The sequence below is a fragment of the Podarcis tiliguerta genome, assembly GCF_965153285.1.
Source record: "Podarcis tiliguerta genome assembly, chromosome: 9".
Classification (NCBI taxonomy): Eukaryota; Metazoa; Chordata; class Lepidosauria; order Squamata; family Lacertidae; genus Podarcis; species Podarcis tiliguerta.
The window spans coordinates 27,912,378-27,929,377 of record NC_139542.1 but is presented as its reverse complement, the minus strand read 5'-3'; the positions used below and the strand labels follow the sequence as shown (position 1 = coordinate 27,929,377).

Below are 17,000 nucleotides of genomic sequence, written 5' to 3'. Positions count from 1 at the left end.
GGTGGTTCGAATCCCTGCGACGGGGTGAGCTCCCGTTGCTCGGTCCCTGCTCCTGCCAACCTAGCAATTCGAAAGTACATCAAAAAGTGCAAGTAGATAAATAGGTACCGCTCTGGCAGGAAGGTAAATGGCGTTTCTGTGCCCTGCTCTGGTTTGCCAGAAGCGGCTTCGTCATGCTGGCCACATGACCCGGAAAATCTGTCTGCGGAGCGGACAAACGCCGGCTCCCTCAGCCTGTAAAGCGAGGTGAGCGCTGCAACCCCCGAGTCATTTATGACTGGACTTAAATGCCAGGAGTCTCTTTACCTTTATAGCTAGCAGGAGAGCAATTATACTCTCCAAGTCACTTCTTGCAGGGGCAGTCAGAAGCTAGCAATCTGCACATGAGGTTTTCAGCCACACTTAACCAAAGGTCAGCTTTGTGCCCAAAGCACCTGAACACCAAATAAGGCGAGGGAGGGGGGAAGACTCTAATTTGGATCCATATCCCATGGGTAGGGTTGCCACCTTCGGTCAAGCAAAATAAAGGACATGTTTAAAACTGGGGGTTGTCTTATACACCGGTAGTTGAAAGGGGGGGGGCGGTTGGTTGTAGCTGCGAGCGGGAGATTGTCAACGGCGATTGGGCACGTGAAAAAGCTATGCAACTGTGGGCAATCCCCCCCCCCCAAAAAAAGCTCAACCACTCTGGGCAATCCCCCCCCCCCCCAGGCTTAACAAGTCTTGGCAATTTCCCCTATTTTCTTAATTTTGAGTTATACAAGGGGGCATGTTATACATAGGAAAATATGGCAATTTCTTAATTTTTGGTTCAAAAAACTGGGGCGTCTTACACATCGGGTCGTCTTATACATGGAAAAATACAATAAATCCCATTTCTTTAAAAAGATCAGATGTTCCAGAGAGGAAGCAAGGAGCTGGATTCAGCTCCTCTTTGTAGAATTTGCAGCAGTTTGTTCAACAAGAGTAAGTATGGACAATATTGAACTGGAACTTATTCTATGTAGATGTTCAGAGTGTTAAAGCACAATCCTATGCATGCTTACTCAAAGGTAAGTGTATGCAATGGGGTTTACTTTCAGTTCATAGGACTGCAACTTTCATCTTACGAATTATTGGATTGCTGTGGAAGATGTTAGTATATTATGCTGTCCATTTTATATGACCCTGAGATGTCATTACATGTATCTGTATCAAAATTGTTTCTGGGAAATATATATATATATATATATATATATATATATATATATATTGCTACCTAGCAGAAATATGACACATAAAAACCGCAGCATGTTTACATCCTAAAAATGTGGCATGTTCAATAGGATGTTTCTTGTTGCAAGAAGCTTTTCGTGTGTGTTTGTGGAATTAAGAGCTTTTAGTAAGCAGGATTTTTTTTTCTTTTTGTAAAGTGAGTTTAAATTTTTTAAATCATCAGCTAAGCCTTGAGACCATTTGACTGTGAATTAGATCTGAAATATTGATTTTCCCCTTTATAATGCTTTGTTATGACAATCACATTTTGTAAGACTTATGCTTAATTGGACTTATGCTTATCTAGGTCATGCATTTTAATGTTCCACAAATTAACTGAATGAATTCCAAGTTAGAAGTTGACTTTTTTCTAAATCAAAATGCAAACACATTTTTTATGAATGCTGAAATGTTATTGAAATGTTTAGATTACTAGAGATGAAATATTTATTAAGTGATGAAAACAGAAACTTCAAGGAAGTTGTAGAGATTTCCTAAGTTTGGTAATAATAATAATAATAATAATAATAATAATAATAATAATAATACCCCACCCATCTGGCTCTTTCCCTAGCTACTTTGGGTGGCTCCCAACAGAATATTAAAAACAGAATAAAACACCAAACATTAAAAACTTCCCTAAGAAGTTACTAAGCATTTAACAGTCGCCACCTTTCAGTTCAATGAAGCCCACCACAGAAATAGCATACCTCAATATTATCTTAAAACATACTGCTTTACTAAGTGAATGCCTGCAAAGAGATCACATTTTGTCTTGCTGCACATCTCTGTGATGAAACAGAATTGCCCTCTTCAAGCACTTCTGATTAAGAGATCTTCACTGTGCTCGAGTCCTTTGTTTCCCTCCTGCTTCAGCAGTACAGTACTCCATACGTACTGTACTCCATACTCCATACTTTGAAATACGTAATTCCCTTACTAGGTTCAGACGTCACGCAGCCTGAACCTGCTTGTGTACTGCTGGAAGTAAGCCCCACTGAGTTCAATGCGATAGGCTTGCAGCCTTGGTTCAGAACTTGTGGTCCCTGTCATATTTCCAGTAGTTTGTTTTACATTTCACTTCTATCTTCTATTGATAAACGTTTATTTCATACAGGCATCTGAAACATTGTGAGCCACTGCACAAAGAGTAACTGCAGACATTAAGGAAAAGCATGTTTAGCTCTATCAGGAAAAAAAACTACTGGGTGCTCTGTCATTCTAAGGAGCTCATTATATTATTGAATTCACTTACTTTGGGCACAATCAATCTGAAGTTGGAAAACTTGAGCATATGTTTAACAATCAATCCCACTGAAATCAAAGGGACTTAATAATCCTGTTTAACATCAGCTGAAATGCAACCATTATTTAATTCTGCATTCCCTACTTCCGACTGTTTACATGGAAATGGCTTTGAGAGCTGTTTTTATTAGAGTTCCAGCCGCAGTCTTAGCTCTGTGCTTCATTATTTCAAAAGATTTATTTAATTTTAGAACACATGTCCCAATCAATGTTAACACATGCTTTAAGCATTTAAGTTTATTGTCCTTTAAGCAGTTAGACACACATTTTCATTAATTCAGTTACAAATACAATGCATTTGCACACGTGAGAGATTTTAGCTTGCAAACTTCCTGACAAGTTACTGGGAAAGTTTCTTAGTGGTATGCTACGACACTGTATATCTGTAGTAAATGTTATTTTAAAATTGTAGCACAGTTCCCATAAAACTGGTGTGGTTGGTCTATTCGCAAGGATTTTGGATAACGATCAGAAGATATTCCTTATCTGTGGAAAAAGATAATAAACAATGAAAGTGGTAGCAAATGCTTACAGCTTGTTCTATTTCGGCTATTCCTTATTTTTGCAATATACATTTCAAAATAGTTCTATAAGCCAAATATTTTCATAATATTATTTTGTTGTATTTGGTGAATCCTTTTCCCAATATTGATTGTTAACTATTTTGGGGGATTGATCTTGGGCAAAATAATAAAGACCACTGCTTTGCCCACTCAGTAGACAAAATGAAACACTTCAAAAAATAATAACAGCCATTGTTTATCAAATACCACCTTGATGTACAAACACAAGTACTAAAAGCTTAAAAGCAAATCTGTCCTATGTTAGATTGGAGGTTTGGGAGTCATTTGTCACGAACAGTAAGTAGCTGCAGTTTTATGTGCTAACTGGCCAAATCCAGCTTTGGGGAAATGGTTGTTCCTCATACCTAGGAAATACCAGATCTAACTCGTCTAGTCAGGCACAGCAATCAGCTATAGTCTGGCCTTGCCACACAACATGATAGATAAATGCTGGACCCTCTCTATTTAAGCCCGGGATGCCCAAACTTTTTTCAAAGAGGGCCAGATATGATGAAGTAAGGGCCGACCAGATTAAATCGACCAGCGGGCTGGATTGGGCCCCAAAATGGACTTTGGACATGCCTGATTTAAGCAATTAAAGGATCTGAAGGCAAGCATATCCTTTATGCTTTTACATGTATCTTCCTAACTGAAACAGGAAGATGGATGTTTAACAGCAGCATTGGAGCAATGAAAGGGACCTCAAAAGCTACCCACACAGCAGTAAGAGCAATATTTTCTTTTGGAAGACAAAATTTATTACCTGGGGCAACCATGATTTCATGTTTCTTTGATCTAATCCTGAGAAAGGTTAGATCATTCTGAGGATCGATATCTCTCACTGTGCTTTTTGCTTTCATCGTGAGCTGATGAAGGAGACCTGCGTATTGTACTGTGGTTGAGTTGTCGAGGGTGGTTCTGATTGGGATGCCTGAAAAGGAAGTCATTTGCTGCTTTAGGATTAAACAGGGCAACATCAGAACCAAACTGCATCTGAGGTTAAAGATGCTTCTGAAAAAGCCATTTTTACTCCAGAGAAAGAATAGCCAATCAGCAACTGTTACAGGTGAGGAGAGGCAATTAAACCATAAATAGGAATCTATTCCCTCCTTTTGCTGCCCTGTATCAGAGACTGGGAAGAAAAAGAAGGGGCACCTAGTTGGGAAGTAAGCTGCCAGACCCTACTACATGCATTTTAATGAGATTTCAGTAGCCTAAGATTGTCAGGCTGTAATCAAAATTACTTGGGCAAACCCTATGAAAAATAGTTTTCAACAACCTTCTCCATGCAGCTTGATATCCACTTCTGCTGAAACTGAATAACTATTACCAATGGTTACTAGCCAAAATAGGTATGTTTTACCTCCACTGCCAGAGGAATTATGCTTTTAAATATTAGTTTCTGAGAATCACAACCAGAGTATGTGCTATTGTATTCAGGTCCTGCTTACAAGCTTCCCACAGGCATCTAGTTGGCCACTGTGAGAACAGGATGCTAGACTAGAAGGGTCATTTGCCTAATCCAGCAGTTTGCTCTTAAGCCCTTACAGACCCTCCAAGTGTCCATATTTTCCAGGGCAGTCCAAGATTTTCAGAAGCCATCCCGGTTTCTGATCTGATCCCAAAATGCCCCACTTTTCCTTAGGGCGTCCCTATTTTCATCGGAGAAATGTTGGAGGGTATGAAGTTATGTAACTCCTGAGCCTAGGAAATAACTATATAACCTTTAGAAGACATCTGAAGGAAGTTATTTAATGGGTGGTGTGTGTATAAACAAACAAACAAACAAACAAACAAACAAACAGGACGTCCCTATTTTCATTGGAGAAATGTTGGAGGGTATGCCCTTATGTTCATTAGGTAGAGACATCTGGAGATACTGTAAAACCTACTACTGGAGTAGGCACGTGAATCTTTCCTCAAGAATCTCAGTATTTTGGGTAAGCAGACAAATAGCTACAAAAATAATAAATGGTCACAGACACTTGAGATCATTAGAGTAGTTACATACTGGGTGAAACCCCAACTTCCAGTAAATGGGAATGCTGCCACCAATTTCAAAAAACATAATTTTATCCAGTGCTTTAAAATATATATATATATAGATATATATATAGAGAGAGAGAGAAGGTGTTGGTACTCCCCATGAAGTTGTTAAAGTAAGTGCCACACTTTTAACATTGTGGAAAGGGAAGTGCCGGTACTGTGTACCCTTTAGTACTCCCAGAAAAAAGCACTGGTTTTATCCACTGTGTTAAAGTGGCAAAAGTGTCTTAAAAAACATAGCATTTGTGAACTTGAAGAAAATGCTGAGGCCTCACACACAAATCACAAAGTACCCATCAGCCTCTTGATATCAAATAAACTATTCACACTGACGACTTCTGCAGATTAAAAGAAACCAGTCCTCAGCTTTGAATTCAAATTGTAAATTAGAATAACCAACTTAGCTTAAATGAGATTTCAAATAGCAAAAGAAAAATTCCAAAAAGCATCTTTTTGTACAAAGCGTTGAGTGTACTTCTGAGAACACCCAAAAGGCAGATCTTTACCTTCTGCATTTACGACAATAGTTCCAATAACTCCTTTATGTGACTGGATCCTCTTTAAAGTTTCTTCTACCTCTGCCTGCAAAAGAAGCAAAATCACTGTAACAAAATGTGAGCACTAGCCTGTAAAATTTTGGTAGCAGCCAATATTTCTAACCAATTTCTAACCAATTTGGTCTCCAGCTCCAGAACATGGGATAGTATCCCACTAAATAAAAATCAGTGCAGACCCACTGAAATTAATAAAGTTAGTCATAACCATTAATTTCATTGGGTCTACTCTAACACTGGATCCAGCCCATTGAACTAGCTACTGAATTAACAGCAATGGAGCACTTGTGGAGGGAGCCCTGTTGCAGAGTAGCATCTGGAATTATGGCTTCACACTGAAGGCACTAGGGAACGAGGCTGCTCTGCATTAGTGGGGCAAGTCGGAAGGGACATGCTCTTAGTGAAGCAAGAGAGGTGCTGTGTTAAAGGGTAGATGGTAAAATGGAGGCTTAAAATGCCATCTATATTTTTCTTTAAAACCCAGCATTAAGACAGCCACCTGCAGCACCCTCTACATATAGTCTGCTCATGTGGGGTTTCCTGCTACCAATACCCTGATAGCAGCAATACTGAGAGCAGAAAGCCGCACTCACGAGTGGATAAGAAACCAGATGGGTTGGCTCCTTAAAATCCAAGTTAAACTCAAGCTTTGGTTGATTTACCCAGGCAAGAACCAGCATACAGTGGTACCTCGGGTTACATACGCTTCAGGTTACAGACTCCGCTAACCCAGAAATATTACCTCGGGTTAAGAACTTTGCTTCAGGATGAGAACAGAAATCGTGCTCCGGCGGTGCAGCAGCAGCGGGAGGCCCCATTAGCTAAAGTGGTGCTTCAGTTTCGGGTTAAGAACGGACCTCCAGAATGAATTAAGTACTTAACCCGAGGTACCACTGTACCTGCTTACACAAATAACTTGTGTTCAATTTGCTCCTGGATGCAAAAAAATTACATGACTCATAGACAGGAGGATGGACCCCCCCCCCCATTAATGTCAATAATGTCTTTAATATTTTTTCGTCTTCCCTCCCAATCCCTCTTCCTTTTCAGTGAGGCTCAGAGCAGGGACTGTCTTATGGTTGTTATCTGCAAGCCATGTTGAAAGCCTTATTTGGCTTAAAAGTGTTGTTTTTGTCTTTCTATGCAACTATTAAAAAGCTGAAGAAGCCCCGTCCTCATTGTTTGCACTCCGCCATCCTAAGAGTTGAGCTCAAGAAGACCTACCTGCCCTGTTCTTCACTCTACATCAGATCACAGGCCACTGGTCCATCTAATAGTGTGGCTCACCCCGCCGCCCTCCGCCGCCGCTTCCAGGCTGGGGACCAACAACTTTTCCCCACCTGGAGATGCCAGAGGTTGAACCTAGAGCCTTCTGCATGCTAAGTTGATGCTCTACCAGAGAGCTCAGGCCTACCCCCTATATAGGAACCCAGATACCGAGTCAGACCATGGACCTATGTAAGCTCAGTGTGACCTGAACTGATCGGCAGCGGCTCTCCAAGGTTCCTGACAGGAGCCTCTCCCAACCCTCGCTGGAGATGCCATTGGGGGCAGATGCCTTGCCGCCGCCATTCTCCTCCCACTCGCTTGAAATCTCCAGATCCACCTGGGCTCCCCCGTTTCGCGGCTCCCCCCTCTTTCTCCCTACATATACAAACCCGGCAAGATCACGGCTTCCCCCCCCCCCGCCCCCCATCACAGCATAAGCTCCCCCTTCCCTCACCATGGCCCCGCTGGGAAGGCTCGAATGCGGCAGGCGCTTCAGCAGGCCTCCGTTGCTATGGAGCTCTGCCTGCAAGCGCAGGGTTGGGGGAGAGGGAGGCCCCGGAAGTGAGGGGGCGGGTCATAGAGAGCCGTCATTCTCAGAGTTTCAGTCTCCCCATCAGGGCGCTTTCGCTTGCTTTGCAAGGAGGGCAAACTGTGCCTATTTAAGGAGCAACGGAGCAGTAATAGCAGGAGCGGCGCGAGCTTCTTTTTGGAAAGGGAAATGTTTTAGCGCGCTGTTCTATTTCCCCCCTTCCTCCCCTCCCTTGCCTGCTTTCTCCCTTCCCTTACGGGGAGGAAAAACAGCCTCGAAAATGGACTTGTTCTCCTCTCTCGCGCGATAAAGCCAACTTCCTTGTTAGAAGCCTCCGTGTAAAGCAAAAAAAAGCACCTACAGTAGTTCCTCCAGTAGCATGAGCGGGAGCAGCAGGGCTCCTCCGTGGAGCTGCCTCGAGACTTCCCTTCCCTCTCCCGAACAGAGACGCTTGCTTAGAAGTTAAGAGCGGGTGGAAATTGCCCTGCCTTTAAAGCCCCCTTTGCTCCATTCTCCGTGTTTGTCCTGCCTTCCTTTCCTCTCTTCTCTGTGTTGTCTGTCTACTATTTTCTCCTCCTCACCCTTGAACTCTTATGAATTCTCCCCTCCTCCCTTTGCTTTTTCACACATCTGTTTCCCCAACCCTAAACATCTTTTTTTGCTGCTGCTTCATTTATCTCCCCTCGCACCCACCCCCACTGGCAGAAAGAAAAGGGGGGGGGTAGTATTTTTGTTTTTATTTACTGGTGGTGTTTATGTTGTTGGTTTCCCCTAAATAGCTTCCCTGTTCCCTCCATATTAAAAATGAAAAATAAAATAAGGGAGGCTAGCTCTTTGCTTGCTTGCCCCCCCCCCTCAATAAAAAAGTAGGATTGGGGCTTTCAAGGGGAATCTTCTGTGTGGCGCTGTGGGTTAAACCACAAAGCTTGGGCTTGCCGATCAGAAGGTAGGTGGTTCAAATCCTCGCAATGGGGTGAGCTCCCATTGCTCGGTCCTTGCTCCTGCCAACCTAGCAGTTCGAAAGCACATCAAAGTGCAAGTAGATAAATAGGTACCGCTCCGGCGGGAAGGTAAACGGCATTTCCGTGCGCTGCTCTGGTTTGCCAGAAGCGGCTTAGTCATGCTGGCCACATGACCCGGAAGCTGTACGCTGGCTCCCTCGGCCAGTAAAGCGAGATGAGCGCTGCAACCCCAGAGTCATCCGCGATGTGGATACAGAGTACACATGTTCCATGGGGCCTCTTTTAAAAGACACCCTGTATATTGTATGGAACAGATATACACCCAATGCCCAAGGCAAAAATCCACCTGTATCTCTATCAATAAAGTTGTGGGCATTTCTTACCCAGATCATTGTCTGCTTGTGTTTATTAATCACATCTTATATTTAGCCACTGCCCAGGGTGTGGGTTTATGCTACTAAGACTGGCCCACAATCAATCAGTCAATCAATATCTATCTGTCATCTCATGGCAAGTTTACCCATTTTTCCCCCCAGGAAAAAAGCACTGCTTGGAACTCTCCTTGAAGCCTCCCTTTTTCTCTTATACAGTGGTACCTCGGGTTACATACGCTTCAGGTTACATACAGACTCCGCTAACCCAGATATAGTACCTTGGGTTAAGAACTTTGCTTCAGGATGAGAACAGAAATCGCACAGCAGCAGCAGCGGGAGGCCCATTAGCTAAAGAGGTGTTTCAGGTTAAGAGGTGTTTCAGGTTAAGAACGGACCTCCGGAACGAATTAAGTTCTTAACCCGAGGTACCACTGTAATGGCAATGGCACCCATCTGAGAGGGGCTGGAACTGAGTTCTGATGAGTTTCAGCTGAAAAAAAGCACTGCCCATATCTCCAGCAACCATTTTTTTGGTATCGCTAGGCTTAGCAAGAATATTCATCTGTGTGTGTGTCTGTCAGATTTTCTTTAAAAAATATATAAAATATCAATCCAATTCAAAACATAAAACCCAAAATATACTTAAAAGCTGTTATGTAAATCATTGCTGATGGAAACTTAGGGTCCATTCCACCATTTTTGAGGTGAGAGAGTCAACATGACTTTGGTGATAAATGCTGGTTAAGTTTCTTTTGAGAATATTGGTCTTGAGGTAATTTTAAGATGTCAGGTTCTAGAGCAGATCCAGCCCAGTCTCTGACTAGTGGCTTGGCCTAGCAGCACTGAAATATGCTCCACATTGCAGTGGTGTAGGAAGGGGGGAAGCAGCCCAGGAGCGCGGAGCAATGACCCCCCCCCCCCATAACTCCCAAGCCTCCCCTGAGCTGTCAGAAAGAGCTTTTTAGCAGGCAGAGCTGTTCAACAGTGGAAAGAACTCCCTCGGGAGGAGGTGGCTTCTCCTTCCTTGGAGGTCTTAAACAGAGGCTGGATGGCCATTGGTCAGGGATGGTCTAGTTGAGATTCCTGCATTGCCCCAGAGGGTTGGCTAAATGACCCTCAGGGGTCCCTTCCAACTCTACAATTCTCTGGTGCAGGTTTGTGCAGATTTTTAAGTACAAGTTGGATGCAAGGGGTGCATAGGATTGCAGCCAGTCTTATGTACCGTCAACTCAGGAATAAGTCCAACTGATCATTATGAGACTCTCAGGCGAGTAGATTGCTGCTGTGCAGTCCTGCTTTTTAAATAAATGTTTTCTTTTTCAGATAATACAGAACGTGGTGAAATCACAATAAATAAAACCTTCCCTTCAGTAGTTTCAAACACTATTACAGGTTTCACATAATGTCTGTACTGCATTGTTTAGTGTGGCAGCACCTGCACTTTGGAACTCCCAGCCTATTCCAATAAAGAATGTGCCTTTGCTATACTCTTTTCAGGCACCTGCTAAAAGCATTGTTTAGGCAAGCACATCCAGATGCTTAGGAAGTTGAAGTAATATTAATCTGTTTTAATATTTTAGCTTTTGTATGTTTTAAAGTAGAGTTGTTAATTTTTCCTGATTTTACTGCTATGGTGTTCTTTTGTTTTTGTAAACCACTTTGCAGGTTGTTGTTTTTTAAATAAATTTTATTAAATAAACAATCAATCAATATAAATAAAATAACAAGCCAAAACACAATCCATCATGTAGATTTAAGTATCTGTCCACAGTCGCCTACTTGTTATCAGAGGCCCAGAATCCACATTCCTTTGTAAGAGAATTTGAAATAAAGTCAAACCATTTTTGCAGGCAAATAAAAAAAAATTTCAATGGGGGGGTGACAAGGATTTTTCTGCACCAGGTACCACCAGACCTTGCTACGCCACTGGCTGAAACGCCAAGCCGGGGAGGCAGAAAGAGCCATGTTGAGTCGGCTCAGTGGCGTCACCCAGGCCTTGTCTCATTTCCCAAGAGATCTTCAATATGGGGATTTTTAAAAAGAGGATTTCCAGTAATTAAGGATAGCTCCTTGGTTAGGGAACTACAGTAGTACAAACAGGTCCAAGTTGCAATCTACAATTCCCCTGCTGTCGGTTTATGTGGAGAAATGGTCTCGCTCTTTGACGAAGCACTGCATTAGCACAGAGACTGGCAGCACATTTTGAGGAGAAACGGACTAATTTCCAGCAGTACGTCATCAAAATGCGGCAGCGTCACTCATACCCATTACACCAATCGGTAATGCTGACAAGACGCCCCTATTTTTTGACATGCCAAGCAATGCGACAAGACTAGGGTTACCAGACATCCCTGTTTTGCCGGGGACAGTCCCTGGATTTGCAAATCTGTCCCTGGACAAATTCAATCCCTGGAATGTCCCCGGATTTCATTAAATGCCCCAGGAAACATGGGAGCAGCAGCAGCAGTCTCAGCAGCCTGGAGCCAGCCTGGTAGTGCACTTGGCTCTGGAGTCTGCTTGGCTTCAGGAGCTGCTTGCGGCGCCCGCCATTTTTCCTCGCCGGTAGTCCCCACATCATGTGTCTTGTGCGCAATACATCATATAGGGACTTGCAGTGATGAAAAATGGCGGGCGCTGCAAGCAGCTCCTGAAGCCAGCCAGACTCCAGAGCCAAGTGCACTACCAGTTTGGCTCCATGCTGCTGAGACTGCCGCTGCTGCTCCCATGTTTCCCGGGGACATTTAATGAAATCTGGGGACATTCTGGGGGTGGAATTTGTCCAGGGACAGATTTGCAAATCCAGGGGATGTCCCCGGGAATGTCTGGTAACCCTATTTCTAATCTAAAATGTATATAGGTTAAAGCACATCAATACATTGAGGAGAGAAGAGATGAATTGTAAATGAACTTCTAGATTAAGGATGAGAAACCTCCAGTTTGATTACTCTCAGTTGAGATGCTCTCCTTCTTAAATTTGCACTCTTACGGGCTATTCCCCATAGCACTTTTGCGCATGTCAGCTTTGGGGGGCTTCCCCCCCCCATTTCCCAGGTTAGACAGTTGCATTACTCTCTTCCTGTGGCATTGGCAACCCCCTCCCCTTTTTTTAGTTTGGAATTAAGACGATGCTTTAAACGGAGGAGGGGATTCTGCTTTTGGCAAGGGCAGTTGACCCCAAAGTCCCATCCATGATGATTGATGCTATCACGCTACTGTCTGCCCTCTGTATTCTGCCTCAGCCTGTGGATATGTAAGCGACTATAGGTGATTTATCTTTTGGTTTAGTTGTATTTCATAGGTGGGCAGTCTAGCACTTGGGATCCTTTTAAAAATACATTAAAAACTGGAAGGCTACATTTAAATTGCAAGTTTTAATGTGCATGTAATCTGCACAACGGCCTGAAGCCTAAGAAGCACAAGCTGAACAAAGCTTGTGTAAGGTTTGGGGGTCATCCCTACTTTGAAGCACCACATCTTACTTCATATTGCTTAGGAGAGTTTTTGGTTCCCCTGGATCCAAGGCAACATTGGTTCTTAACAGTTTTTAGAAATTTTAACAGATGTACAATTGATCAAACTCTTACATAGTTTCCTGTTGCGAGCGTATGAAAGTCAGACTGCCATCTTTAAAGCACCTGGGAGTGCACCTCATTGAACTCACTGGGACTAGCAAGTAGACATGGCTAGTACTGCACTGTCAGATAATCCGTTACTGATTTTGTTAGGTTGTGGTCTAGCCCTAGGAGGCTTGGCTGCTGACCTTCGACCACCACCAGTCGGAGCAGGCCCGAAAAATCCTTGAAGGCGATCCGGAACCGGCCAACGCCTACCATGGGAATGTCGTTTCCCTGGTAGTCTCTCAGGTGTACGCGGTGAGAGTCGAGTTGCCTTTTGGACACTCTGGGTACCAGTCTTTTGATGGTGCTCCAAGACACGATGGACAGGGCAGACCCGGTGTCGATCTCCATGTCACATGGAATTCCTTCAATGAGCACCATGACGTTCAGCTTGAGTCGCGTAGGCAAGTCGGTTCGGCCAATCGTGGTTCCAGATGGACAGTGGCAGTTGGTGAGAGCGAAACAGCTTTCCTTGGCAGACTGGAGTGAAGACTTGGGCTTGTGAGTCGGTGAAGGAGGTGTGTCAGACGGAGCCGATCGGCAGACCTTAGCAATGTGGCCCCTTCTGGAACACATCCAACAGATGGCGTCTCTGAATCGACACTTGGCACGGGAATGGTTGCCTCCGCAGCCAGCACATTCCGGTTGGCCCTTGGACTTCTGTTGGAACTTCCTGCAGTCCTGCTTTGTCTGGTGCACGTCATCGTCTTCACTGGAGGATGCCTCATCACTGCTGGCCTCTTCATGATGCACTGGAACTGGCTTCCTAGCAAGACGCGGGCTGCTGGCCTTGCGAATCTCCTGGGCGGAGCGTTCAGCAGCTTCCGAGGCCACAGCCTCCTCAATGGCTTTCTGCAGCGTGAAGTCTGGCTTGGTGAGGAGACGCCGTTGCAGATGGATGTCCCGGACCCTGCAGACGATTCGATCCATCAGGGCATCGTCTAAGTCTCGGAACTCGCAGTGCATTGCAGCCTGTCGCAGGGCGGTGGTGTAGTTGTTGATTGACTCCCCCTCTGCCTGGTTCCGGTGGTAAAACGCATGGCGGGCAGCAATCTTGGACGGCTTTGGCACGTAGTGGTTGCAGAGCTTCTCTTGGATCGTGTCCCACGGTGTTGCCTGGACTGCTTCAGGCGCAACCAATGCTCGCGCCGTCTCAAAACACCTCAGGCCCACAGAGGCTGAGGAATAGGCCCCGCTTCCGCTCCTTTGATACTTCTGTCAGCTTGTTGGCTTGGAGGTAGCAGTCGAACCGAGCGAGGTAGGAGTCCCATGATTCAGAGGCTGGCACAAACGGCGGTAGAGGCACAAGTGAAGTCATGATTCTGACGCCGGTGTGAAGGGCGATGGATGGAACACCATGCTCTAGCCAGAACAGTCAGCTTTGAATTGGTTCTGTTCAGTGATTTTGCTCAGTGATTCAGCTCTGCTCAGAGGGTGGCTGCATCTGGCTGTGCTCTGATGTCCATTGATCCCACCTTCGTCGCCAGTGTTAGGTTGTGGGTGAACATATCAGACGACACAGCGATTCTTCAAACAGCTCTTCTTTATTCAGATGCCAGAACAGAACTGAGGAGCTCAGTCAGCCTGCTTATATAGAGCTCCAGAACAATTGTAACTGTTGCCACTTTCTAAAACTATCCAATCACAGAACGTCACTTTTCGATCCTTCATTTGCATGCAAACTATCCAGTCACAGAATGTCACTTTCAATCCTTCATTTGCATAACTATCTACAGTATCCCCCTGCTGGCCCAGGATGAGAACATCAGTACATAAGATTTGTTTTCCTTACTCTTACATAGGCATGAGCAGGTTCTGGCAGCATTGACACAACGAGCAGAAATGGATGAAATGGAATGATTCAAACCCATCTTGGATGGCCTGAAGAGTGACACCTCAGTGCCATTAAAGGTAACAAGTAGGGCCTGCAGTAAAAAAAGGTTTTTCTGTACTTCTGCAGACCTCAAGGTTCTGCTGATACCTCTTTATTATTTCTCAGTCCTCATTTTGTCCATATAGCCACTGGTACTTATGTCTTGAATTTGCTACTTATTATACCAGCTTCTTGGACTTTTTTGTACAGCTTTGGTATGAGTTAAGGAGTGAGTGTGTTTGTTTGTTTGTGTGTATGTAAACACACACACACACTGCAGACAGTCTTAATTGGCAAACTTCTTATAACTTCTTTGTCAGGTTTACTTCAAGGGCTTAGCCTGCTATTTCTGAGAATGCTTGGCTAGATCTGACACGGAATCTCTCTTCAGTATTTCTTAGGTTGCCTGCCTACAGTTGATCAATGCCCTAATCATTCCTTGAGATGAACTTGACTTCAGAGTTCACATCCGCAGTGAACTCATGCGTTCTGGACTCCAGCAGATCCTCAAGGTGGGGCACATCTTTCTTTTCTGCTGCCAGGTGTTGCTGTTTTTAGGGACATCTGATCTCTCAGTGCTTTGTTTGAAATGTGAAAGAAGTGAGAGCACTGTGGGTTGTCTTGAATATGCTGAAGATGTGCACTGGACCAGCAGTTTCCCCAAATGGCCAGGATTTGCAAGAATTTTTAGCACCATCTTGTTTACAGCCCCCCAACTTAGTTTGCTTCAGCAGTTGCAGCACCTTTTATTTATTAAGGGATAACAGATCTCTTAATGGTAAACTGGCACGGCGTGGGTGGCAGTTTAGCTCCATGCGGGGACTGACTTCCGGCAAGCAGCCACGGCTTCCTATTGGCTGCAGGAAGCTCCTGCTGCCAATAGGAAGCCGCACACGCCCCCCCGGCTCCGAAACCCAATGGGGAAAGAGCAGCTTTCAGAGCGATGGGGGAGGAGGAGGCGTCTGCGGCTTCCTATTGGCTGCAGGAGCTTCCTGCAACCAATAGGGAGCCACAAACGCCGCCTCCCCACCCATGGCTCTGAAAGCCAGCACATAAAGAGCGGTGTGTGTGCGCGCACTCCTGCCTGCTGGCAGAAAAGTTTGTTGATCCCTGCTTTATAGGCTTGGTCTCAGGATGACTTAAGCAAGCCTGCACTCTTGCACATCGGCACTAACACTCTTTTCCATTCCTTTCTCCTGCCTTAGGGCCTCAGTATTTTAAGCTGATTGATGAATGTATTTCTCAGATAGTCCTGCACAAGAATGGTGCTGATCCAGATTTCAAGTGCAAGCACCTTGACCTTAATATTGAAGGTTTGGTAGGTGGACCAGGGGTCAGCAAACTTTTTCAGCAGGGGGCCAGTCCACTGTCCCTCAGACCTTGGGGGGGGGGGCAGACTATATATGGGGGGGGGGGTGAACGAATGCCTATGCCCCACAAATAACCAGAGATGCATTTTAAATAAAAGGACACATTCTACTCATGTAAAAACACGCTGATTCCCAGACCGTCCGCAGGCTGGATTTAGAAGGCGATTGGGCAAACTAAGGCTCGGGGGCCAGATCTGGTCCAATCACCTTCTAAATCTGCCCTTTTACATGAGTAAAATGTGGGGCAGATGGCATTGTAAAAAGTAACACTGCATGTAAGCTAAATCTTCTTAAATTAGGCAGACCAGTCCCAGACCAGACACACATCAGAATTATGGGACTGGAAGGAGCCTTCAAATCCAAACCTCAGTGCTTTGGGATAAATCACACATTCACATACATAAACAAGATCTCTCATCACTTGGTAATTCACAGCTATCCGTGCAAACTGGATGCATTTGAAAGTATTGCATTTGAGTTAATGTCAGGTGATATGAAAGTCTGTATTGTAATGTTTGATCTGGGATGGTTATCTTAAACTTACAGGTCATTACTTGATGATGCATTGCAGTCATCAAATGATGAATGTGCATGCATGAAAATGTCTACACACAGGATTTAAAATATCCTTCACAGATCTCTTAAAAACCCTCTTGTGATGTATTTTTAACTATCTCATCCTGGCAAATCCTTCTGCCAACAACGTCTGGAATTCAACTCTCTCTAGGAAAGCAAAGAAAGTTTAGAAGTGTCTTTCCAACAGTTATATTTGAAACATTTTCTGTTTCATGTAAAGAACGCAATCTCATTTTCTGTTTCATGTAAAGAACGCAATCTCTTTTTTCAGAGAGACTTTCAAGATACAGCAGCCTGTCTGTGGCAAATCACTCCTCAAATGCCTGGAGAGTGTATTTGATAACTCAAAGTCCCAACTGTCTATAGAAATGGAGAAAAATGAAAGGCAACTAACAACTAGGGAAGACCTGATGATTTGAGAAGTCTGCTAAATATCAAATTAAGTTTAGGAAGATATTCCAGCATTGTTGTGACTGAGAACTTTTGAATGTATATCCTTTGCATACATTTTAGACAGGATAAAGGAAACAAACTAATCCTGATAGATGTAAATAGTTAAAATTTCATGTGTTGTAGTGAAACTGTTCAACTCATTTAGGTTTGAAATAACATTTTTTGGAGTTAATAGATTTGAGAAATTTTAAAATGCTGCTTCCTGTTCTAAGTTTCTAATATGAGGCACTAGAGCAAAGCTTTCTAAACTGTGGT

General features: G+C 44.1%; 1 protein-coding gene and 1 long non-coding RNA gene across 3 annotated transcripts; one reads left to right on the top strand and one right to left on the bottom strand.

Annotated features, from left to right (window-relative positions):
* Positions 1–2,781: 2,781 nt before the first annotated feature.
* Positions 2,782–7,592, bottom strand: DYNLRB2 (dynein light chain roadblock-type 2). 2 transcript variants are annotated; one of them, XM_083457645.1, is made up of 4 exons: positions 7,446–7,592; positions 5,675–5,750; positions 3,886–4,053; positions 2,782–3,045 (listed from the first exon to the last, which is right to left on the bottom strand). In XM_083457645.1, the coding sequence occupies exons 1-4, from the start codon at positions 7,446–7,448 to the stop codon at positions 3,002–3,004; spliced, it is 291 nt and encodes a 96-aa protein (XP_083313771.1). In that variant the 5' UTR covers positions 7,449–7,592; the 3' UTR covers positions 2,782–3,001. The 2 variants fall into 2 exon arrangements, with proteins under 2 accessions (XP_083313771.1, XP_083313770.1); XM_083457644.1 differs by having other exon boundaries at positions 7,197–7,473.
* A 4,369-nt stretch (positions 7,593–11,961) lies between these two features.
* Positions 11,962–15,206, top strand: LOC310685097. Its single transcript, XR_014515066.1, has 3 exons — positions 11,962–12,106; positions 14,276–14,384; positions 14,748–15,206. It is a non-coding gene; the product is annotated as an uncharacterized lncRNA (long non-coding RNA).
* Positions 15,207–17,000: the final 1,794 nt, after the last annotated feature.